Genomic DNA, 26,290 nt, shown 5'->3' with positions numbered 1-26,290 from the left:
CCTTTATGTTGCCTGCACATAAGGATATGTCTCTGCTCTGTTCACAGTACAGGTTTGCTTCTGGAAAACCTGCCTTGATTTAACAGTTGGCTGGAATATTACCTCCCACAAATTCTCAGTGAACAAGGAGAAACAGCCATGGAAGATTCACTGTCTTCACCAAACAGAACTGCCACAAATGAATGTCATTCTAAACTGTAATTATAAGATAACCCCTATAATGTTTCCAGCCAATCCACTGCTCTGAAAAGTCTAATTTGCACTGCATTTACTTTCTATATTTGAGAGATGACATAATTAAACAGATGTAGCACAAGTCTAGAACAAACAGCATACGCATGTGATAAATCAAGTCTACCGCTATAAGGAAATAAAAGAGGAACAAGACCTTTGAACAAAAGGGAAAGGAATGATCTAATCTTGAGATGTATTATATTGTAACCTCTTGCTTTACATGAATACATCCAGGACACAAATAATAATCACCTTTGGTACTACCATACCCAAGCAACCTTTAGGGCTATTCTTGAAATAGAGGGAGGTTTCTGAAAACAGAAGCTTTCAAGAAATGGCTATTTACATGATCAGAACTACTACAAATAGCAGTTACATTTTTGATTTTTAATATGATGACCAGCTGCCCAAGTAACATATATGTTTTTATTCTAAAAATATAAACTGCACTAGAAAGGCAAAAGTGATTTAAACCAAAAAATAAAATATATTATGTGATAGGTATGGCTCTGTCAATATTTTTTAACCTCAATTTCTATACTTTTTAAAATAAATCTTCCTTTAGACTCTCAAATAATTTTATAAGAATGTTTTAAATATAGAATGGCACAAAGCTGTTCTTTTGCTGAGAAATTTATGTAAACTAAACAGTCACACAACTATCAGTCAAATAACTTGTCACTCTTTTAAGTTCTTCTTCCTATTAATAAAAGAAATATATCTGCACAACCAAACTATTCCAAAGAATCCAAGCTGTCTTGGCTTGGCTATTTAATTTCACTCCTCCTAAATTATTAGTTCAACACTACCAGAGAGATAGCAAATGCCAATTAGACTTATAAGCCAAACAATATAATTAAGAAGCAGCAATTAGCCTAAATCAACCTCCTTTCAATTTACCCCTACAGCACTCAGACTCTGAGATTACCCTTCTTCTACATACTGGGAATTTGTTGGATCCTGTGGACAACGACAAATGCATCTGACAGGCCCACTTTCACTGGGTGATTGGTCGAACTTATCTGTGTGACCAAGACAGGAATCTGGAAAAGAAAAAGCATATTGTTATGAGTTAGATTTGAATTTCATTCAGGGGTAGGGGTGGGGAATGTCATCATTCTGTTTAATGGATAAAATTAGATGATGGAGATGAAGGGACAGAGAGAGCAGGAAATAGTAAAGAAAAAAGACATAAATATCTGAAAATAACATCTGTTTAGAGCTATTTGATGGGTTAAAGTGACAAGAGGGTTCCTAGTCCTACAGATGGGGCTATTTGATGATGAAAGTAACAGATTCTCCGAGAATCAAATGGATGTTGAATGCTGAAAATTTATCACACATACTGGCACACCATGAATGCATGTAGTGCTGGCTATCATTTCAGAAACACAGATTTTTTTTGGTTTCATTTGTTTTCCCTAAAGACTGTATTATATATTCATTTTCATAGTTGAAAAAAATCCTTGTTTTCAAGTGGCCTTGTAGATATAAAATGTAGAGAAAGATAATAGTGTGCTCTTAACTACATATTATTAACATACATTTGATTATTACATTGATTAAAATTAATATTAATAGATAAATTAAAACTAATATTAATATAGTTGATTAATATACAGTGAGATTTGGCAATTGTTTGTTAATGGATGTCAAACTTCACTATCCTCGGTAAAACTCATATGGAAAACACATTATTATGGGTCAGTTTAAGGTCATATCTCCTAAATTTAAATCTCAATAGAACCAAAATCTGAATATTATAGACATCTATAATGCATTCATTTTTAAAAATTAGGACACACTGAGAATATACTAAATATGATACAACAGTAGTAAGACAAATTCTTACTACTAGTCATTTTTTCTAGATTAAGAAAAGAATCATTAGAGGTATGATTACTATTTTTACTACCAGTTTTATAGAGAAAAAAAGGGGAATGAACAATTTTATTCACCATTACAATGAAAAGAATAAAATACTTAGGAATATATCCACCTAAAGAAACAAAAGACCTATATATAGAAAACTATAAAACACTGGTGAAAGAAATCAAAAAGGACACTAATAGATGGGAGAAATATACCATGTTCATGGATCAGAAGAATCAATATAGTGAAAATGAGTATACTACCCAAAGCAATCTATAGATACAATGCAATCCCTATAAAGCTACCAATGGTATTTTTCAGAGAACTAGAACAAATAATTTCACAATTTGTGTGGAAATACAAAAAACCTTGAATAGCCAAAGCAATCTTGAGAAAGAAGAACGGAACTGGAGGAATCAACCTGCCTGACTTCAGGCTCTACTACAAAGCCACGGTCATCAAGACAGTATGGTACTGGCACAAAGACAGAAATATAGATCAATGGAACAAAATAGAAAGCCCAGAGATAAATCCACGCACCTATGGACACCTTATCTTTGACAAAGGAGGCAAGAATATACAATGGAGAAAAGACAATCTCTTTAACAAGTGGTACTGGGAAAACTGGTCAACCACTTGTAAAAGAATGAAACTAGAACACTTTCTTACACCATACACAAAAATAAACTCAAAATGGATTAAAGATCTAAATGTAAGACAAGAAACTATAAAACTCCTAGAGGAGAACATAGGCAAAAACACTCTCCAACATGATCCTCTATGACCCACCTCCCAGAATATTGGAAATAAAAGCAAAAATAAACAAATGGGACCTAATTAAAATTAAAAGCTTCTGCACAACAACGGAAACTATAAGCAAGGTGAAAAGACAGCTTTCAGAATGGGAGAAAAGAATAGCAAATGAAGCAACTGACAAAAAATTAATCTCAAAAATATACAAGCAACTCCTGCAGCTCAATTCCAGAAAAATAAATGACCCAATAAAAAAATAGGCCAAAGAACTAAACAGACATTTCTCCAAAGAAGACATTCTGATGGCTAACAAACACATGAAAAGATGCTCAACATCACTCATTATCAAATTCAAATCAAAACCACAATGAGGTACCATTTCACGCCAGTCAGAATGGCTGCGATCCAAAAGTCTACAAGCAATAAATGCTGGAGAGGGTGTGGAGAAAAGGGAACCCTCTTACACTGTTGGTGGGAATGCAAACTAGTACAGCCACTATGGAGAACAGTGTGGAGATTCCTTAAAAAACTGGAAATAGAACTGCCATATAACCCAGCAATCTCACTGGAGAAGGAAATGGCAACTCACTCCAGTATTCTTGCCTGGAAATACCATGAGCAGAAGAACCTGGTGGGCTACAGTCCATGGGGTCACAAAAGAGTCAGACATGACATGGCAACTAAGCAAGAACAAGTCATACTTAGTATCAATATATGTGGCTTGAAGTATACTAGGTAAGTGGTAAGTATAGGAGCTGTAGTGGCAGGAAGATGATTCTTGGTGAGCATGTCATGGATTTAAGGAGAGGGAGAAGAAGAGAGTCAACAGCATCATCAAGACTTCTGGTCTTAGTAGCAAGAAAAATGGCATCATGCTTTTCACTGGGGCCAGTGTGCTGCACAGCTTCAGGGTTCTTCCCATTGCTGTCTATGAGCACAGTGTCCTCTGCTTGTGCAGAGAGGACAGCTGTGAAGAGCAGCATAGAAAGGTCCAGAGAAGGAGGAGACTAGGGGCAGGAAGCGATGCAAAAGGAAGAGGACTGCAATACCACTGGCCTCGAGCGCTATTCTTTCACATTTTATAGAGTGCATGAATAAAAGCATAGAATTTCTAAAACTCTGCTATTTTATCCTGATTAAATATTAACATGAAAATGTACAAGAAGCTTTTGACTCTCCACATTTTCCTAGAAGCCAGCCAAGTCTTTTAGGAAACGATTACATATCATGTTTAGAATAAAACCACTTTTATCAATTGGATGAAATGCTTAATTTGGGAAAAGATTAATGAGGCCAAGTGTAGGCTTTCTCTTAGATTTCTTTCAGGAACACGTCTGCCTCTCTTCACCTGATACTGTCCTATCTTTTCCACTTTGCCTTCTTGGGCTGTTATCTTTTCACTTCAAAACCTCAAAGGCGTGGGGTTGTTCAGCATAAAGATGGTTCATCTACTCACTTACTGCAGTAAGTAATTGGGCCATGTGAGCTCCCTGTGAGCGAGTCAGGCCAGGTTTCACAGCTTATAATGAGAGGCCATTTGTTAAGCTAAATCAGGAGCATGGCTAAAACTACATTTAAAATGAACAATTTTTTTTTTTTACTAACATCAACAAAGCAATTGTGTGTGTGCATATGTATACAAATAAACTGTCTAGAATTAGAACTGAGAGTGCACAAAATTAGCACAAGGACCTGTCATAGTGTCACAGTCCCCTACTCTATAGCAGACTCTGTATTGGATACAAAGTACGCAACTCAGAGAAGCCATAGCCAAGGGTAATGTCCAAGAACAAAAACTCTGAAACTCTACTTATGGAAGCTATTCTTTATCCTTTCTCCAAATTTATATTCATCCTTAAAATGTCTCCTAAGTTAGTTCCTGAGGATGTCAGTCAGGAAGCCAATCTGCATACAATCTCTGAACAACACCAGCTTTTAAAAAATGTGGCTTCATTATTTTCAAGAGCCTGTAATACTCACCTTTTTATGATTAAAGCTAAGCTTAATTTTCACTTGACCTCTGTATGATTTGTAATGAATCATAAATTTCTAAGAACAGGTTTTTCATTCCACAGGACAGATACAGAAAAGGAGTGTTAACACCAGTTAAAATATGCTTCCATTTCGGCTTACACAAGCATTTGTCAATTCTTTTCTTTTAAGGTATTTTAATTTTCCTTCCATTTCATAAGACATAGATAAGTTTGTTACTTAAGTAAGTATAATTTTTTTCTAGAAATGATACAGTGAAGCACATGAAGTATGGAGGCAGAAAAGAGTTGGAATAACTAGGTGAAATTAAGGCAGGAAATGGTATCAGGCGTCAGCTTAGGGCAGAGCATGCAGGGCTTTGGCGGAAGATTCAGAGACAGAAATTGTTCTCTTTTCCGTCTGTGGTATTATTCTCCAGGACACAAGGGCCAGACACAGTACTGAAAACGTGAACTTTTATGTCTGTCTCTATAACAGTTAGGTGGGTAACAGCATGCTGCTCGAGTCAGAGGGAACAGAATTTTATTTTTCTCTGTGCTCTGCCCTGCAAACCTTGCCAAAACATTCATTTGTTTCCATTATGGCCCAGCTATGTATCTAATAGGCAGCACAGCATCTCAGCAAGGGTCTGATTGCAGAGCATGTGCTCCCAAGTATGAATCATATGCCTAGCAGAATGCAACTGGAGAAGAATTACTTTAAACTCATTTTTGTTCACTCGCTAACAACAGCAACGTGGTGTCTAATAGCTTATACATGTACCTTAAAAAAAACCCAAAGCTTGCAATTTTAACCACTCTTACCTTCACTTAACCCTTAACTTCCTACCTCATCTCCCTTAAAAATCTAACTGGGCTTCTCCTTATGCAGTAGGACATCCAATTTTTAAAAGTCATGCTCTCTTTTATTACTATCAAAGCAACACATAAAGTCCTGAGTATTAGGGCTTAGTTTTCTGAAAACTACATTTGAACAGCAGGGCTTTCAGTTAAATTTGACAATACAAACATCCATTTGCTTTCCTGAATATCGCTGCCAGTTCTCACAATTGTTTTAATCTGCTTCTAGCTTTCAGTTCCTGAATGTTTTTCATATGCCAGCTATTCAGCAATGCACTTAATGGCCTGAAAGCAAAGATGAGCCATAAGTTAAAGATATATTATTTTTAATATTATTATTAAAAATTATTTATTTGGCTGCATCAAGCCTTAGTTGTGGCACTTGGGCTAGGTTGCCCTGCAGCATGTGGGATCTTAGTTCCTCAACACATCACCTGCATTGGAAGGCAGATTCGTAACCACTGGACCACAAGGCAGTCCCTAAAGCTATATTCTTAAAATGCTTCCTACTCTCATTTTCATGATTGTACCCCATAGAAAATCTGGAAGCAGGCAACAGGATGAAATTGACAAGAACAGCTCTATATTAAAAGAGGGGCTTCCAACTTCATTTCTGCATAAGTTAGAAATGGTCTCGGGTAGGAAAGAAGAAATTGATGAAGGAGACATTGGAGAGAGCACACCAAGAGTAAATTTTCTAGCCAATTGCCACTGAGTGGAAATGTAGGATGAGTGTTCCAGGGCTTCTGATTTCTCAAGAAAGGAGACAAATCTATATTTTTATGTGAAATCTTCAAATATCTAGATGTGGGAAATATATCCATTGGATGAGATTGTTGGATGGCATCACTGACTCAATGGACATGAGTTTGAGCAAGCTCTGGGAGTTGGTGATAGACAGGGAAGCCTGGTGTGCTGCAGTCCATGGGGTCTCAACGAGTCAGACATGACAGAGCGAATGAACTGAAGTGAACATATCCATGTTTTAAATACACATCACTGAACCCTCTGACTTAAAGACTGCCCATTACTGAACTGACAAAGTAGAGCTGGAGCATCTTTTAAAAGAAGAGAGTGAGGCAGGTACCCCCTGAAGAAGCCTGTACAACTTGGCTCAGGATAATGAAAACCATAATGGGGAGATCTTCTGATATGATAGCTGGATAAAGGAATTTGCCTAAACAGTTGGGAATAAAACAGCGAGGGAAAGGAAATGGAATTAGGAAGCATACCCTGGATTTGAGGAGCCCTGGGAAAGTACAAGGCCTTTTGCCTCAGGGACAAATTAGCTCTTAGGTTCTGGAATCCTCAGAGCAGAGAAATGGGATATGGCCTGATATGGACAGGAGCCCTGTGTGAAACAAACCTCTCCATGTCATCTCAAAGATTAAAGGGAAGTGGGGCTTAGAAGGAGAAAATGCACCCAGGACGATCAAATACCTTGTCCAAGGACAACATAACTTACTAGTTGCAGGGTGGCATTAGAATAAACTTTCTGTTCTAAATATAATTATTTCTTGTAGGTCATTGATTCCTACTTCCTTGCTACTTTATTTAGTTATTTTCACTCCCAATATTATAAAGGAAGAATGGTTCAATCTGTCATTATCTTGTACTATGGGAAGTTTTAGAAAATGAAGATATTGGGGAGCTTTAGTATGTGAGATAACAAAATTGTATAAATGCAAATGAATTAGAGCCTAAATAAAGCCATGCAGATACAATTTTGCACTTTATGAATTTAAAATAGAGGGAAGTGATATGATATAAAAACATCTGTATCTACATTTTTCTTGGAATTATTTCTTGATAGTTTATAATTAGTGTTTTATGGTTTGCACTTTATGTATTTAAAATAGAGGGAAGTGATATGATATAAAAACATCTGTATCTACATTTTTCTTGGAATTATTTCTTGATAGTTTATAATTAGTGTTTTATGGTTTGCACTTTATGTATTTAAAATAGAGGGAAGTGATATGATATAAAAACATCTGTATCTACATTTTTCTTGGAATTATTTCTTGATAGTTTATAATTAGTGTTTTATGGTTTGCACTTTATGTATTTAAAATAGAGGGAAGTGATATGATATAAAAACATCTGTATCTACATTTTTCTTGGAATTATTTCTTGATAGTTTATAATTAGTGTTTTATGGTTTGCACTTTATGTATTTAAAATAGAGGGAAGTGATATGATATAAAAACATCTGTATCTACATTTTTCTTGGAATTATTTCTTGATAGTTTATAATTAGCGTTTTATGGCATCTGGGTTTTCTGAACCCTGTATGATACATTTATCAAATAAATTTTATTTAAATATATAAATATATCTATATATACACACACACACACACACACACACACACACATATATATATATATAGTTTCTGGGATGCATATACATTATATTAACACATGTTAAGCATTCTTGCATACACAGCAATAGCCATAACAGCAAATCACTTCATACCTAAATGGCAATTGTTTCACTGTTCAGTTCTTTTTGGCTTTCTCCTTTTCCTTTGAATTTTTTTTTCCCTATAAATTTTACAAGCTCACCAAGTGTTCACCTTTTAATACTTTCAGGATGATTATCATGAATGAAGGATCATTACAGTTTAAGTAAGAGAAATAGTTCTCAAAGAAATTTTAAAAATGCATTTAGGTTGCCAGTTAAACCCACAACCAATTGGCAATGATTTATTAATTATGCATCTTTCCACAAAAACAGTAAATGTTACACTAAGGAACATTAGGATGAAATACTTACATGGTAGAAGAGATTAAAACGTAATTTAACCTAATAAACAGTAAAGTTCCTCTATATATACTTCCTCTAAAATTTGCTGCAGGATGAGATAATAAGTATTGGTATTCAACCATGAAAATGGATAAAGTAGACTGACTCTAAGGTAGGACATGTATTCCTCTATGGCCATAAAAAGACTGCATGACTTTTCTTTTTAATCGTATTGTCTGAAACCTCCCATGAACTAGTGAAAAAAAAAATAATCAAATTTACAATAGTCACAAAATGGATCACTTCCTTTCCGAGTCTGTATCTGAAGTAACAATAAATTCAAAATATAATAGGAGAAGAAAGATGAAACAAGTTGGAGAAATGCAACTCCTAAAATATGATAGTATACTAGGACAGGCAGCATCAAGAACTGTAAGAATTCTGGTTTCAAATCTGTAATGTTTTTGGAATAATATTTTGTGTGTGTGTGTAAACAGGCAGTTTCCTTGTTACATTATCAATAGACCAAGAATTTCAGGGTCTGTAGTATAATCAAGAGCTCTCCTGGTGGCTCAGTGGTAAAGAATCCGTCTGCCAATGCAGAAGACCTGGCTTTGATAGCCGGGTTGGGAAGATCCCCTGGAGAAGGAAATGACAACCCACTCTAGTATCCTTACCTGGGAAATCCCATGACACAGAAGCCTGATGGGCTACAGACCATGGGGTTACAAAAGAGTTGGACACAACTTAGCGACTAACAGGGCTTCCCTGGTGGCTCAGATGGTAAAGCATCTGCCTACAATGCGGGAGACCCGAGTTCAATCTCTGGGTTGGGAAGATCCCCTGGAGAAGGAAATGGCAACCCACTCCAGTATTCTTGCCTGGAAAATCCCATGGATGGAGCCTGGTAGGCTACAGTCCATGGGGTCACAAAGAGTCGGACACGACTGAGCCACTTCATTTCACTTCTTAGCGACTAACAAGAATAATTGTAAAGCAAACAAACATCACTATTCAATGGTAACTTAAAAAAAATACTGAATCTGTGTTCTATTATGACAGCTAGTTATTCCTATTAACAGAACAGAAAATGGTAATTTGATTTTTCCAAAATCCATTTATCTGAGAAAGGATCTATGTTTTTATCATTATTTTCACTTATGTACACCTTCTTTTCATTTTTTTTTTAAATTAACAAAATAGGGTCTTTCCTGGTGGCTCAGTGGTGAAGAATGCCTGCCAGTGCAGGAGACACTGGTTCCACCCCTGATCCTGGAAGATCCCACGTGCGGGCAGAGCAACTTGGGTACCACAACTATTGAGTCTGTGCTCTAGAGCCTGGGAGCCACAACTGCTAGGTCCACATGATACCACTGAAGCCTGCATGTCCTAGAGCAGGTCCTTGGCCACAAGAGAAGCCCCCACAATCAGAAACCTGCGTACTGCAAGTAGAGAGTAGCCCCTGCTCTCCGCAGCTAGAGGAAAGCCCTCACAGCAACAAAGTCCTGGCACAGCAATAAACAAAATAAATAAATAAAAGTATTTTAAAAATTAAAAAGTAATTTTAGTTCTGTATATTTAATCAGAACAGGACTATAAAATTATACTCCTTTATGTTCTTACAATTTCATTAGCTCTATAGCTTAACTCCTGACTTTATGGGACGATAATTGTGTAATATATTGGAGTCCGATGGAAAGATTATTAAAAAGCAATCATTAAAACATATTTATTGAAATGAAACAAATGAGAAATAGATTTGTGACTTGTTGTACATAATCTTCTTGGGAAAGAAAAAAAACGTTGAGGTGTCCTCGGGTCACCATATTAAAGAATATTGCTGTGGATTGTCCATATGAAGCTCTGTAACCTCAGGCATATCAATTAACCTCTCTGTCTGCATAGCTGTAAAACCAAGGTAATTGTGTATGACCTAACTCCATAGTCAAGCCACTCACATTTACTAAACACCTTCTATGTGCCTGTGCCTTTGTGGAAGGATAAGAATATAAGATATTGCTGAAGAATTGAAAACTATCATGTGTGTGAAAGCACGTTGTCAAGGATAACACATTAGGCAAACAACTATGTCACACTCTCAAATTATAAATGCTTTTCTAGAAAGGCCAGGAGCACCTAGCTGTAACCTCAAATGGGCAGGAGGGTCTTTACTGTGGCAGATTTTACAAGCAGAACCTTGCCTTAGAAAAATAAAATACAAGACAGTTATCAGGAAGAAAAAAGTAGAACAGAAAACAAGGAACTGGTTTTTAACCAGGAAGGAGAAAGGGCAGCAAGGCAAATGACAAAGAAATGACTTCCTTTAGAACTCTAAATTCACAAGGACTGATAGTCTGGGAATATCAAGAAAGTGTTAAACTTGCCTCTCAGCTTAATATTCCCATGACAATACAGGAAAATCACAATGGAAAATTTCTCTTCAGTTAAAGAAAAGAAAAGGACATTTAAAAAATATCAATCTCACTACAAAGAGAGAATAGGAAAAATAAACTGTTACTATGCAGTGTGAGACACCCATTGAGAGCAGTATAAATAAAGATGACAATTTTGATAATAAGGTTTAGAGAGAGAGAGAGACCACAATAAGAACACAAACCTCTGTTTTGACAAAGCCTACAGTTAGTGCGATTTCAGATTCTAGACTTTCTGACTCTTCATCTTTCCAGAAATTTTACCACTGTTAGTTACAATGTCGAAAATAACATTGCATAACATTACTTGGCAGTTCCAGCAATACACTGGATTACAATGAAAACCAGGAATGCATAAGTCCCTTTAAGCAATATTCTCTCAGATTCCAAGGAGCGTGATGTAAGGAACAGGTGGGCTATGATATCAAAACAGCTTTGGGTGAGGATGCAACAAGCAGAGTAGATCTTCTCGTCTATTCTATGTCCACAAGTGCCCCAAGTAAATGATTAATTCCACATGGAAGAATTCTTCAAAGGAATGGAAACATTTAACATGGTTACGAGATTTCCAAAAGTTGGCCTACTTAACTGAAACATAACCATCCCTCACTTTATAGAAAAGATAGATTTCAGAAGACGTGACCAAAGTGAATCCTTTTAAAATCATTGGCATCTTTTTTAGAGTCAGGGATTCATTTCCCAAGGGAAAAATAACCCTTCAGTGGGAAATAAGATGGTGAGTCAGTATTGCAGTATTATAAATACTCATTTAGACATGGTCAATAATGCCCATTATCAATTCACATTGTCAGAATTTCTCTCACGATTAGTGACTGCCTAAAACATCATTTCTGATACTTCTGAAACTTTATTCTTAAATTCTTTGCTACCTTCTCCCCAAGTTTAGGTTGTCTAATAGATCTTAATTACATTGTCAACAGAGTGTTAAATCAAACATGCTATTATTCTAATTTAGACATTCTGTAAATTTAAGGTTGCAATCTAGTCAATTTCTATTCTCTGTCAATGTGGGGAAATGAAACAAAGTTTAAATTTCCTTATTCATTCTGTCACTTAGATCTCTAATTAATCTTTGCTGCGTGCCTGCTTAGTCTCTTCAGTTATATCCGACTCGTCGGGACTCTATGCACTGTAGCCGACTAGGCTGCTCTGTCCATGGGATTCTCAGGCAAGAACGCTGGAGTGGGTGGCCATGCCCTCCTCCAGGGGATCTTTCTGACCCAGGGATCGAACCTGTGTCTCCTGTGTCTCCTGCTTTGCCAGCGGATTCTTTACCACTGAGTCACTGGGGAAGCCCTAATCTTTCCTATCAGGTAGCAATAAACACTAGCCAAAGGACTTGTCGACTCAGCTGTTCTGGAATGCTCTCAGTATTGGGTCATCGAGCCACACAAATCTTCATGTCTATTAACACTTTGAAATTAGAGTCAAAAGATGTCACAGAAGTTGATGAGGCAAAAACAAATAATATAAACATAAACAATCAGATTTAGATGAAAATCCTTCCAATTGGGAATATTTTTTTTTCTCAGAGGCATTTCATTATACTATCACAAGAATATAATTATTTAATAATTTTAATGAAATTCAAGGGTCATAATGCCAAAGATATCAGAATGCAAAAATAAAACCCCAAAATAACTGGTGTTATCCAGCAGATTTTAAAAACTGTATTTTTTTAAATAAAGCAAAAGAAATCAAGAGGTGAGAAAATGACTTGAGGTTCATGAATGTTAAATGCCCTTTACTTGACACCTGGAGAAAATGATAGAGAGGTCAAAGGTCAAAGGGGGAACGAACTCATCAATATATTACTTACTTCTTTATATCCAAAGATGATACGTCCATCCATGAGGAGGGTTGCTTGGAATGTGAAGCTTCCCAGGTTGTAATTATCCTGGAGATGTACATGGTCCCATTGGACAACAAGCGCTGTGCCTATAAACCCCATTGGAACAGAAGAAACGCGATGAGAAAAATAAATCAATCAGTTCTGGTGGGAATCTTCACAAAAGCATGGATCTAACTTTCTCATCTAGTAGTTGTGCTACTTGAATTGTATATAGTTAACTGGAATTCTGTTACTGAAATAGCATTTGGGATATTTATAAAGAATTGAGTATTCTCTAAATCTAACCTCATACTGAGGTTAATATTGAGCCCAGTATGGGGGAATTTTGCCTTAGGAAGTCCATTAATGTTAATGGGTTTACTGTCTGCTTAAATTTCCATGAGCCACTTTCAAAATGCAACCCAAGTGACTTGAATGAACTTCAAATACATTTGACAAATGCTGAGAGAGAAAGGAACACATTCAGGGAAGCTAGCATCACTTATAACAGACTTGAAGATGTCTCTTCCATATTTAGAATTATACTCTTCCGTGCTGAAGACATTTCTTTAACACTAATGGGAATTTTCTTCTTTTATTCACAATGCCTGCATTTCTGTCTTCGTAGTATTGCTTCTAGAAGGTTGCAAGGTAGCTTTAAGTGCCCCAGGCTAAGATTTCTGAAGCCCCCTTGAAGTACACTGGGATGACTCTTCAGTGCTATATACCACAGTCTGATAAGTCAATCTGCCAATGTTTACTATAAAATTATTAACATGAAATATTAATTGAGACACAGCTTAATAGCCACCAATGAGACAACAAGGATGAATCTGGAGGGGCACTAAGCTAAGTGAAATAAGCCAAAAAGAGAAAGAGAAAAACTGCATGGTATCACGTTCGTGTGAAATCTTAAAGCAGGGACTAGAGTCTGGGGCAAAAAGAAATGCTAACAAAAGGATACCAACTTTCATTGATATAATAAATAAGGTCTGAGGATCTGATGTGTAACACAGGGAATACAGTGTCTGGCACTGGAGGTATGTGTGCTTGCTCACTCGCTCCAGTCATGTCCAACGCTGTGACTCCATGGACTGTAGCCTGCCAGGCTCCTCTGTCCATGAGATTCAATTCTGGGCAAGAATACTGGAGTAGATAGCCATTCCCTTCTCCAGGGGAATCTTCCTAACCCATAGATCTAACCCATGTCTCCTGCATTACAGGTGGATTTTTTACTATTGAGCCACAGGGGAAGCCCAACACTGTATAATATAATCAAAATTTACTGAGAATAAAACCTAAAGAGTTCACATCAGAAAAACAAAAGGTACAGATGTGAGGGGATGAATATGTTAGTTAATTTGATGGTAGAAATTCTTTTCCAATGTATACATATATCACATTATCACACTGTACACTTTAAATACAGAAAAATATTTGTTTCTTTGAAGGAAAACTTTACAAGTAAAAACATTATTTTTGACTTTTACCTTGGTATGTTTAGTCATAAGCAGCACCTAAGACATAGCCCTGTTTTAAGTGAAAATCCATGTCTCTTCCTTTCATGGGCATCTCTGTATCTCTACTACTTTTTTTTTTTTTCTAAACTGGAAAAGGCGAGGACAGTAATAACCAGGAAATTTTCCATAATTGTAGAAGTAAAAGGGTCTTCTGATCATGAAATGCCTCTTAACAACAGCTTCTTTTCCTTCACACGTGTCCACACCTTTCAAGATCTGGTCTCCTCCTAATTCCTATCCTTGCTAATTTCTATCTTCACTAATTTCAATCAGCACTTTGATGGTGCAGAGAGAACACGGAATTGGCAGGCAGATGATCTAGACTTGGGTCCTGCCTCTCAAACTTTTTGTGTGACTTTGGACACAATCTGCTTGAACCTGTATCTTCTGCAACATGGGAAGACTAATTTTCACTTTCTAGAGATTTCTGCATTCAGCTCCCAAATACATAGTTTCTGCACATTCTTGTGCATAAAAGAGGTCTACCTCTTTTTGAGTAATTAAATGTTTTTAATGCAAATTCTGATGATGATATTCTCCCCATATTATTATAGCAGGCTTTATAAAATAACACTAAAATGTGTGAATAAGTCCTATCACAGCTCCTCCAACATTTGTTAATTTAAGTGGGTCTACTAGTAAGATTGCTGTTGTTTAGTTGGTAAATAGTGTTTGACTCTGTGACTCCATGGAATGTAGCCCACCAGGCCCTCTGTCCAGGGAATTCTCCAGGCAAGAATACTGGAGTGGGTTGTCATCTCCTCCTCCATGTGATCTTTTTGGCCTAGGGATCGAACCTCCGTCTGCTGCCTCTCCTGCATTGGTAGGTGGATTCCTTACCACTTAGCCACAAGAGAAGCCCACTAGTAAGATTAGTTGAGTGTAAATGTTATCTTTAAATTTTAAAAATACCTACATTAAAATTACCTTCTTAAATTTTAAAATTATCTCTATTTTGTTTTATGAAATAATCAATATTTCAAGTTTCACCTGTTATTAAATCTAAAACCCTATAGTCCACAGGTTAGTGAGAGCGGCTTCTAGAGATATAATCTTATATTTCTCTTAGCAGATAATGATCACATATTGCTCTCTACGTAGCACCTAACACAGGAAGCAACTAGATAAGTGAATCAAAAAACATTTTCTTTGGTCAGCTATGATGTAGGAGAATAACCTGTCAAGAGCAAAACTTGGACTCAAGCATGGAATTTACCAAAGAGCTGGGTTAGAGTGGTGCATCTCTTGGCTTATGACTGACAATCATATGTTGTTTCTCTGATGATGGACACAAAATCTAATGGCACAGTTCCTCCTGGTGGAGCTGAAGTTGTTATTTAAGCTCATGTTACAGACTACATGAGTTACTGCACCATCCTATGTGCTTAACGGAACTGAGCAGCTGGAACTTAGTATCGCTAGGGTGATCATCATACTTTCTGATCAGTAGTGGATGCCAATTTTTTAATCTCCAAAATAAAAACAGGCAAGTAGGCTGATCTAGGGGCATTTAAGGTCACTATTAACTCCAAATTTTCTGATTCTATGTTTGATTAGGTTTATGATTTCGATAAGAATTATGCTTCTAATCTGCTATTTATGAGCCATCAAATTATTTTTCTAATAAAATATTTAGTTTAATAACTTTTCTAGTTCTTGTGCATTAATATTCTGTGACTTCCTTACACTCCAGTAGTTATCTAGTCTGGCTATCATATCTGGAAGCATCGTCTGATTTTTAAAACCTAGTGTTTTAATACTGCAGAAATTTCATCTTAGAAGAAATGTTCTAAACTGCCGCTGTCTCCTTTAGAGAAGTTTTGCTTTCCTAAAATGTTGAGTTTCCCATCCTTAAGCACTCCTTCAATGATCCTAACCAATCAGAATTAGAAATATTTCAGTAAGTTGCTCTGGTATGAAAGGACTTTGTGAAGATCCTTACAATATTGAGAAGTGCTTCTATCATTTAATAAAACACAGAAATTACTAGCTTTTATTATTATAAGAACTCAGTATTCCCATTGATTACTACACAGAAGATATTTCAATAAAGTAAAAATACAATAGTTCTTAAGTATTTGTACTTTCACAAGTCTCAGAATTAAAAATCAATTTACATACTTAATTTTTTTCATTTATTCATTCATTGTATAATTATTGAGGACCTACTGTGTATTGAGTTCTCGTGCCAGGTATGCAAGAGAAAATCATTTCTTATAAATAGCCACTGGCCTTTAGAATCCAGTTGAAGTGGCACATATCAATTTTTCAAAATCATTTTAATAAAGGTAAAATTTAACTACGGAGCTACTTAGGCACAAGATATGTGAGAGAGTGTATGGGGAAGGAGACAATATGTTTTATGATTTTGATGTTAATGATATAAACACTTGGTCAACAGAAGCTTGTGTCCATGACTAAATGTCTCAACATAATCTAGTAGGTGACAAAGCTTGGAAAATACTCAACTTTCTAAACTACATAGGGTAGATTCCTTAGGTGATTCAGGAAATAAGCTTCAGATAAGTTGCTCACTGTAGCTCTGTCTAAAGTATACTCAAAATCTGCTTGTATATCTTTGACCCTTTGTACGTCAATTTCCTTTAAGTGAGAGGACAGAATATAACAGTTCTTAACATAACCGAAGGAAATAATTATTATAGTTAATATTTAGAGTTAACTTCATTTATTGGAGCATACTTTGGTGTTATTCAAATTGTTTGAAATCTGTTTCTCAAAGTGCACATCTGAATGTGTTTAGTTGTCTTCCTCTTTTGCTATTTTGACTTGTAAAATGACTTTATCACACTGGCCAGATCTCTTTCAGCAAAGTGATGTCATTTTCCCAAAGCTGAGGTCACCAGTAAGTCTATGCTACCCTACGGTTAATTTCTCCCTTGGTCATTAAGGCAAGACAAGAGGAGAAATAACTCTGTTCAGGCCACATGCTTCTATTTTTTAAAAGATGATTCTCATATGGGCAAATAAATAATATTTTTGTATTGTAAAGAGTACAGAAGTTTCTATTTTTAAGTTTCCAAAACAAACTCTCTTTTCCTATATTCTTTTTCTATCATAGTTACAGTCTTTTTTTTTTTTTTTTTTTTATTTTTTCTTAAACCTCTCTGCACGTCTGCACAAAGAAGGCATAAGCAGACATCTTGCCCTTTGGTTTCTTGGGATCACCTTTAGCCATCTTGACTGTATTGTTCGCTAGTCTGGGCAGCGCAGGGCACGACGCGCGGCTCAGCGCTCCACAGCCTCGCGCTAGCTGCCTCCACGAGAGCCGCCTCAGTTACAGTCTTAACTAAGATGTAGACAGGAAAATTCATTTATGTTTTTAGGAACATAAATTTCTTACTTAGGTTTGGGGGCATTTAGTGACATAGTCTACTTCTTCCTTGACTATTTTGTGTGTTCCCCTAAAGAAGTAGTGGGGATAGACTGTTGTCAGTATATATGATAAACTTTAACAGCTCTATTTCATATTTCAAAGTCAGGAAAACTTTTTCCTTAAGTGAATTTTGTTGTTTAGTTGCTGAGTTGTGTCTGACTCTTCTGCAACCCCCTGGACTGTAGCCACCAGGCTCCTCTGTCCATGGGATTTCTGTACTGGGACCGGTTTGCCATTTCCTTCTCTAGAGGATCTTCCCTACCCAGGAATCATACTCACGTCAACTTGGCAGGTGGATTCTTTACCACTGAGCCATCTGGGAAGGCCAAGTGAATTTTAATTACTCACTATCCTATATTTTCTGGAGAAGGAAATGGCAACTCACTCCAGTACTCTTGGCTGGAAAATCCCAAGGATGGAGCAGCCTGATAGGCTACAGTCCATGATGATGCAAAGAGTCGGACACGACTGAGTGATTTCACTACTACACCATCCTATATTTTCAAAATATACAAATAGTTTATAAGTTTTAGAAATTTAATATCAATATATTATGCCAGTTGTCTCTACCTAAAAATCAGAACTAAAAAATTTTCCTTATTTACTTCTTTTTAGTAGGAAGGACTTACTTCAAATAGCATCAAATAAATGTGTTTGCTTTGTCCAAAACAATGTTTGCTGCAACTCATTTATTATATTCCCTAATACATGTTAATAAATGTTTGTTAAATGAGCAAATGAATGAATGAATACGTGAGTGACATTTTACCATATACTTTATCCACTTATTATAGTATTAATTGGTGCAGTATAACATTTGTTACCTCAGGCTATTTGCACCAGTTAACAAATCCAGTCTAAACCCAACATTACAAAAAGATTAATATGAATCTGATGATCAGTGTTTATAAGTATACATTCAGCAAAATATAGGCTAACCAACACATACCATTATCAAAATATCTGACAGTTGAATTTCTGGATACACTGGGATCAAAATTTGCCATTAAAGGTGCTATGTACTGTGTGGCCGTTAGCATTCGGTGCACAACTTCACCAGTGTATATGAAACCTGTAATTAGAAAAACAGGAGCTTGTTAAGAAAAAAACAGAATATTTTAATTAAAATATCCCAACTCCACTTCACTGACATTTTGAAAAATCACAGTAGCTAAAAAAAGAAACATAATTAATATCTTAATATCTGATCAGCAATAGTTGAGTCTGGATTAATATGGTAGCAGAATAATATACAATATGGTAGCAGAATAGTAATCATAAACTTATTATATGTACAATTAAGTGTGTGACTTAAAGTCACTTAAAGTGACTACTATCCCAAGAGATTATTAGGGTGAAAAGGCTAGGATAGTACTGTAAGTAATCCAAACATTAAATCTGCCTTTAGTAATCCCTTGTTATTTTTATACTAGTCAAACAGGTAAGCTCAGTTTACAAATTAATGTATTCTCATGATGTTCAGTTACACATTCTTAATCTCAGTTTAGGACATTTTAGAATTCACACATACATATATTTAGTACTAAAATGCAGAAAGTATTTTGAACCATCTATTCAAAGTTGAAAGGAAGCTAAGCACTAAAGGATAAACTTCACATTTCTCAGATTGCTCAAGTAGCACCGTATCAAGGAGTTAGTCTATATGTAACCATTGATAATGCACAAATACCTCTCTATTTAGAGAGTTATCGATATCAGCTTATTTCAGCTATTGGATAACGAGAGGGAATTTACTATGGAGAACTTCATCTTGAATTAAATTTCAATAGCTCCCATGTTACAACTCTACCCACTTTCAATTATTCACACTGGGTTTATTTACTTTGTGGATTATCCATGACAAATTGTTAATCCTATACTGGCTTCTGGCCTCCAAGGTCTTTAGCTGCCTAAAAGGAGAGTCAGCTCAGGGAATACTAATTTCTAATATTAAACTAGGAAGTGCACAATTAAGAACATATAAAAACATTCATATACATACATATTACCAAAGAAAATTCAAAGCAAGTTATTTGTGACAATGCAATTGTAATGTTTAGGTAATTATAAGTTAACTACATATCTGGGGTTACTATAGATCATTTTTATATTAATATTTTCATAAGAATTAATTTAATTTTTTAAGAATTAATTTTAGAAAAAGCAGAATTTAAAAAAAAACCCACAAAATTATGTTGAATTTAAACCCCTAAAAGTGTAAAACTTTTATCTCATTTCATGGTCTGAATAAAGCTTTCATTAGCATATCATGGCCCTCATTGTTTCAAATTCTCTATTGCAATTTCTAGTAAGTTATTGGAGAATTAAATCTGTAGTTTGTTATTGTTGTTTAGTTGCTAGGTCATGTCCAACTCTTGTGAGACGCCATGGCCTGTAGCCCACAGGGCTCCTCTGTCCATGGAATTTTCCAGGCAAGAATACCACGGTGGGCTGCCAATTTCCTTCTCCAGAGGATCTTCCTGACCCAGTCTCCTGTACTGGCAGGCAGATTCTTTATCACTGAGCCACCAGGGAAGCCCTAAATCTGTAGTTATTTAGTTTGAAATCAATTTCTGTCTTTCCAGCAGTGTCTTTTTTCCTTTGACTTCCTTTTTATTTTTCACCAAAGGCATAATTTAATCATAGCCATTCAGGTTTTAAAAAGATACTTAAACTGGTAAAATCTTTAGCATGTTATAGTCATCAATTACTCTTTGTTCCTCATTCACCAAAAAAAAAAAACTTTCAAAATAAATTCCCACTGTCTTGAGCAGAACTTTGTAATTTGCAATGTCACACAGCTCAAGTGTACTGAAAGACGACAGTAGGGTGAAAGTCATTGCTTTTACTTGATTTCCCTGTGGATTCTCAGAGTCATGCTCTCAGTGTTCAAAGTCCAACACCCTTAAAATTATAAAGATGAAGAGTGACTATTTTTCAGGGTCTGTGATTTTTTTCTCTTATCCTCACCAGTGTGCCTTTTATAATTTCACCATTGAAAGGAAGACAACAATTCTATAAATATAATCTTTTAATGAAAAGATTGATTTACACTCTGAAAGTGTTCTTTCAGGGTCAATATCTGTGGATAGTTATTCCTCTACTTTAAATTTTCCACGTACTAATAAGAGAAACTGATTGAATTAAAGAATAAGGAGAGCAGTAATTCAAGGCAGTAAGATAATTTTAAATCAATACAATATTCATTCATTGAAACAACTGCAGTAAGAAATTGCAGCAGCAATTCCTAAAAACAGAATTGAAAAATACAGTCATAAAAGATTTCAGATACATAATTCTCACTATTTTTAAAATAAATAAGATTACAGTTATTTTATAGATTTCTCAAAATGTTATTCTCCATTCTGTATAACCCAGTTTTCAGATAAGGAGAATCACTCTCTCACTTCCTCTCATCAGGAAAAAGTTTTCCAGGACTAGAATTTCTCAGATTTCAAAGGTAAAGTCTCAAACTGTTCCCAAAGAACTAAGTGAAAAGATGAAAGAATTTGCTAATGTGTAAAAGCTATATTTGTATGCTAAGTCACTTCAGTCGTGTCCAACTCTGTGTGACCCCATAGACAGCAGCCCATCAGGTTCCCCCATCCCTGGGATTCTCCAGGCAAGAACACTGGAGTGGGTTGCCATTTCCTTCTCCAATGCATGAAAGTGAAAAGTGAAAGTGAAGTCGCTCAGTCGTGTTCAACTCTTAGCGATCCCATGGACTGCAGCCCACCAGGCTCCTCTGTCCATGAGGATTTTCCAGGCAAGAGTACTGGAGTGGGGTGCCATTTAAACTATAGGAGTATTACAATTGCTACAACTTCTACTAACAAGAAGAGAAGTGAAAAATTGCTCAGTCATGTGCGACTCTTTGCGATTCCAAGGACTTTAGCCTAGCAGGCTCCTCCGTCCGTGACATTTTCTAGGCAAGAGTACTGGAGTGGGTTGTCATTTCCTTCTCCAGAGGATCTTCCTGACCCAGGGATCAAACCCAGGTCTCCTGCATTGCAGACACTTTACCCTCTGAGCCACCAGGGTAGACCCACTAACAAGAAGCTGCTACTATAATTACTAGCACATCTGCCACTATGATTAATCTGCTGCCACTATTACCATTAATACCACTACCACGAAGACTAATGTAAAAAACAATTCAAGAATACAAAGATTCCACTACTCCATACAATGAGTTTAATTTTGCTAATTCAGAGAATATTTGTTTTCTTTAGCCATATGAAACCCAATTCCTCCATTATCTTAGGTTAGTTCTTAATGACTATAAAGTAAAATGCTTGAATGTAGCCATGGGCCCTACTGAGTTCTCCTTACACTCCTAAGTTTTAAAAATATCATTTTAGAAATGATTAATAACTGAGTGGAGAGAAACCTTCCAGGCCTGCTGAGAGCAGGGAGGGAAGTGTAATCAGGTGTTGAATAAGAACCAGCTATGCAAAGTAAAGCATCCTTTATTTGAATAAATTTTTTCCAAATCTTCAAAAGCACTCATAGCTGTCTCTTGTCTTTAGTTATCTAGGGCATGTCCACTTGTACAGAAAAAATATTTCATTTTTCTGGTCCTTCACATTTTAAGGTAATTTAGGTAACATGTATTTACTGTTTTTAAATTTTTTTTTTTTATTTTCAAGCTTGGTTGTAGCCACTTGAAAAGCTGATCACAAAATGTCTCTTTTACTCATTACGTATTTCTAGTTTAAATAGAATTTATCTACCTGGTCATAAGATTTGTAGAAAAGTGGTTATTACTGAGCAAATGTGTAACTCAGTGATACTTCCACTTAAAAAGTCCAAATAAGAGAAGCAAATGTGTTTTGATTTTTGAATTTCAACAGTTACACACTTCTCTTGCTTTCATTACTAAGCCTAAAGTCAAGTTCTGAGCTCAGCTATAATTGGCAGATTTTCTCTTGCAACTGAAGGATCTACTTTGCTATTTCTGTAGATGGTCTCTGCTGCTAAGTCACTTCAGTCGTGTTTGACTCTGTGCGACCCCATAGATGGCAGCCCACCAGGCTCTCCCGTCCCTGGGATTCTCCAGGCAAGAATACTGGAGTGGGTTGCAATTTCCTTCTCCAGTGCAGAAAAGTGAAAAGTGAAAGTGAATTCTCTTAGTCAGGTCCGACTCTTCGTGACCCCATGGACCAGCCTACCAGGCTCCCCTGTCCATGGGATTTCCCAGGCAAGAGTACTGGAGTGCGTTGCCCTTGCCTTCTCCAGTCACTTGAATAATCTATAGTTCTAAATTTGTACACCTCCTCAAGCATTTGAGAATTCTATCACTGTAAGTCCTGATATGAATAACCCCTACACAATAATTATATATTTACTAACCATGATTACATATTTATTAACCACAAATATTATTGTGATAATTGTGAGATTAGCCAATACCTATGTGGTGCTAGTTCGCTTTAATCGTATTCCACTCTCTCTGACCCCACAGACTGTAGCCTGTCAGTCTCCTCTGTCCATGGGATTTTCCAGGCCAGAATACTGGAGTAGGTTGTCATTTCCTTCTCCAAGGGATCTTTCTGACCCAGGGATTGAACCCACATCTCTTACCTCTCTTGCACTGACAGGAGGGTTCTTTACCACTAGCACCACCCAGGTACCCCTTTCCAATAAAGTCTTGTACTTTGTCAGTACATGTGTCTTCCCAGACAATTCATTTTAGAATATTAAACAGGAGCCTGCTCTTGGGTCCTGGAAGGGGTCCCCTCTCAGGTAACAGTTTCACTCAGAGGGTGGCACACACAGAAAGGGCCTGGAAGCTGCACACATACACCCTTCCCCTTCCCTTTGCCTTATGCATCTCTTCCATTCAGGTGTTCCTGAGTTGTATCCTTTATAATAAACCAGTGTGTATATGAGTGAAAATTGCTTCGTTGTGTCTGACTCTGCAACCCCATGGACTGTAGCATGCCAGGCTCCTCTGTCCATGGAATTCTTCAGACAAGAATAGTGTAGTGGGTAGCTGTTCCCTTCTCCTGGAGATCTTCCCAACTCAGGGACGGAAACCAGGTATCCCGCATTGCAGGCAGATTTTTCACCATCTGAGCCACCAGGGAAGCCCAAGAATACTACAGTGGGTAGCCTATTCCTTCTCCAGGGGATCTTCCCAACCCAGGAATCAACTGGGGTTTTCTGCATTTCAGGTGAATTCTTTACTGGCTGAGCTACCAGGGAAGCTCCAATACCTATATGCATGTGCGCTAAGTTGCTTCAGTTGTGTCCAACTCTTTGCAACACTATGGACTATAGCCTGCCAGGCTCCTCTGTCCATGGAGATTCTCCAGGCAAGAATACTGGAGTGGGTTGCCATGCCCTCTTCCAGGGGATCTTCCTGACCCAGGGATTAAACCCGTGTATCCTATGGCTCCTGTAGTGAAGGCAGATTCTTTATCACTGAGCTACCAGGGAAGACCCCAATACCTATATGGGCCTTACCAATTACATAATTTTTATATATTTTCCTCAATGTGCCCTTATAATAACTTTGAAAGGAATTACATTATTGATTTTGTTGTTGTTTAATCACTAAATTGTGTCTGACTCTTTGTGACCCCATAGAATGTAGACCACCAGTCTCCTCTGTCCATGGGATTCTCTATGTAGGAGTGGGTTGCATTTCCTTCTCCAGGGGATCTCCCCCACCTGGGGATTGAACCTGCATTGCAGGTGGGTTCTCTACCTCTGAGACACCAGGGATGTCCACGTTATTAATATTAGTATTATTACTATTAGGCTTCCCAGGCGGCACTAGTGGTAATGAATCTTCCTGCCAATGCAGGAGATGCAAGTTTCCATTTATTAAATGAAGCATGTAATGAAGCTGGATAATTTGCTTAAAGCCACATGGCTAGAATTGGTCTCCAAATTTTATGACCTCTTCACAACATACTTTAGAATTCATTACGTGCCAATAACTAGACATTCTCCCTCACTGGATTTCATTCTTAAAGAGTTTGAGGAAGAAAAGACCTGTTGTCTCTGTGAAAGTTCCAACACCTCCACCTTAGAGCAGAGCGGCAGTCCTCTTAAGTCCTGCTACTTTTACTGCACTGCTTCAGCCTCTATTCTTTTAACTGCAAATTGAATAAGTAGATTTAAATTAGATTACTCTAGTGAAAGTGAAAGTCGATCAGTCATATCCAACTCTTTGTGACACCATGGACTCTTTACCAACTGAGCTAGGAGGGATGTCCTCTATTACAGTCCCCCAAATGACTCTCAGATTGGTAGGTGAATGACATATGAGTAGAGAATTTATTTAATGGTGAAATCAAGTTATTTCGAATAATTTTACTTAAGTTCTTTGACTTTAGTGACTTAAGTTCCTTGGCCTTTCTGGGCCTCAGATCTCTAATCCATTAAATGGAGGAATAATCATAGCAATATCATTGGATTGTTATGATGGTTGAATGAGTTAATAAATAAAAAACACCCAAAGACAGTGTTTAAAACAAAAATGTGCAAGAAAAAAACAATCAATTAAATTCTCCCTAGAGGGGATGGAAAGTCCCATGGGCGGAGGAGCCTGGTAGGCTGCAGTCCATGGGGTAACTAGAGTCGGACACGACTGAGCGACTTCACTTTCACTTTTCACTTTCATGCATTAGAGAAGGAGATGGCAACCCACTCCAGTGTTCTTGTCTGGAGAATCCCAGGGACAGGGAAGCCTGATGGGCTGCCGTCTGTGGGGTTGCACAGAGTTGGACACGACTGAATCGACTTAGCAGCAACAGCAGAGGGGATGGGAGGGAGACCCAAGAGAGAGGGGATATATGTATACTTATAACATCTATTTCTGCTTTATTGACTACGCCAAAGCCTTTGACTGTGTGGATCACAATAAACTGGAAAATTCTTCAAGAGATGGGAATACCAGACCACCTGACCTGCTTCTTGAGAAACCTGTATGCAGGTCAGGAAGCAACAGTTAGAAATGGACATGAAACAACAGACTGGTTCCAAATAGGAAAAGGAGTACATCAAGGCCGTATATTGTCACCCTGCTTATTAACTTGTATGCAGAGTACATCATGAGAAACACTGGGGTGGAAGGAGCACAAGCTGAAATCAAGATTGCCGGGAGAAATATCAGTAACTTCAGATATGCAGATGATACCACCTTTATGGCAGAAAGTGAAGAAGAACTAAAAAGCCTCTTGATGCAAGTGAAAGAGGAGAGTGAAAAAGTTGGCTTAAAGCTCAACATTCAGAAAACTAAGATCATGGCATCTTGTCCCATCACTTCATGGCAAATAGATGGGGAAACAGTGGAAAAAGTGACAGACTTAAGCTCCAAGATCATTGCAGATGGTGACTGCAGCCATGAAATTAAAAGATGCTTACTCCTTGGCAGGAAAATTATGACTGACTTAGATAGCATATTAAAAAGCAGAGACATTCCTTTGCCAAAAAAAGGTACTGTCTAGTCAAGGACTGGTTTTTCCAGTAGTCATGTATGGATGTGAGATTTGGACTGTGAAGAAGGCTGAGCGCCGAAGAACTGATGCTTTTGAACTGTGGTGTTGGAGAAGACTCTTGAGAGTCCCTTGGTCTGCAAGGAGATCCAACCAGTCCATCCTAAAGGAAATCAGTCCTGAATATTCATTGGAAGGACTGATGTT

The 26,290-nt window shown here is 37.0% G+C and overlaps 1 protein-coding gene across 3 annotated transcripts in view; it reads right to left on the bottom strand.

Moving 5' to 3' along the window:
* Positions 1-26,290, bottom strand: part of PLXDC2 (plexin domain containing 2) — a 425,372-nt gene that overhangs the window by 109,660 nt on the left and 289,422 nt on the right. For all 3 annotated transcript variants that reach the window (XM_010859897.1, XM_010859896.1, XM_010859898.1), the window contains exons 5-7: positions 18,586-18,708; positions 12,711-12,829; positions 1,178-1,277 (exon numbers count right to left, since the gene is read on the bottom strand). In XM_010859897.1, coding sequence (XP_010858199.1) covers positions 1,178-1,277; positions 12,711-12,829; positions 18,586-18,708 — 342 coding nt within the window. The remainder of the gene's footprint in view (positions 1-1,177; positions 1,278-12,710; positions 12,830-18,585; positions 18,709-26,290) is intronic.

Source organism: Bison bison, unplaced genomic scaffold (assembly GCF_000754665.1).
Source record: "Bison bison bison isolate TAMUID 2011002044 unplaced genomic scaffold, Bison_UMD1.0 scf7180017864461, whole genome shotgun sequence".
Taxonomy (NCBI): Eukaryota; Metazoa; Chordata; class Mammalia; order Artiodactyla; family Bovidae; genus Bison; species Bison bison.
Note: the sequence above shows the minus strand (reverse complement) of the source record. Positions and strands in the feature narration are given on the sequence as shown.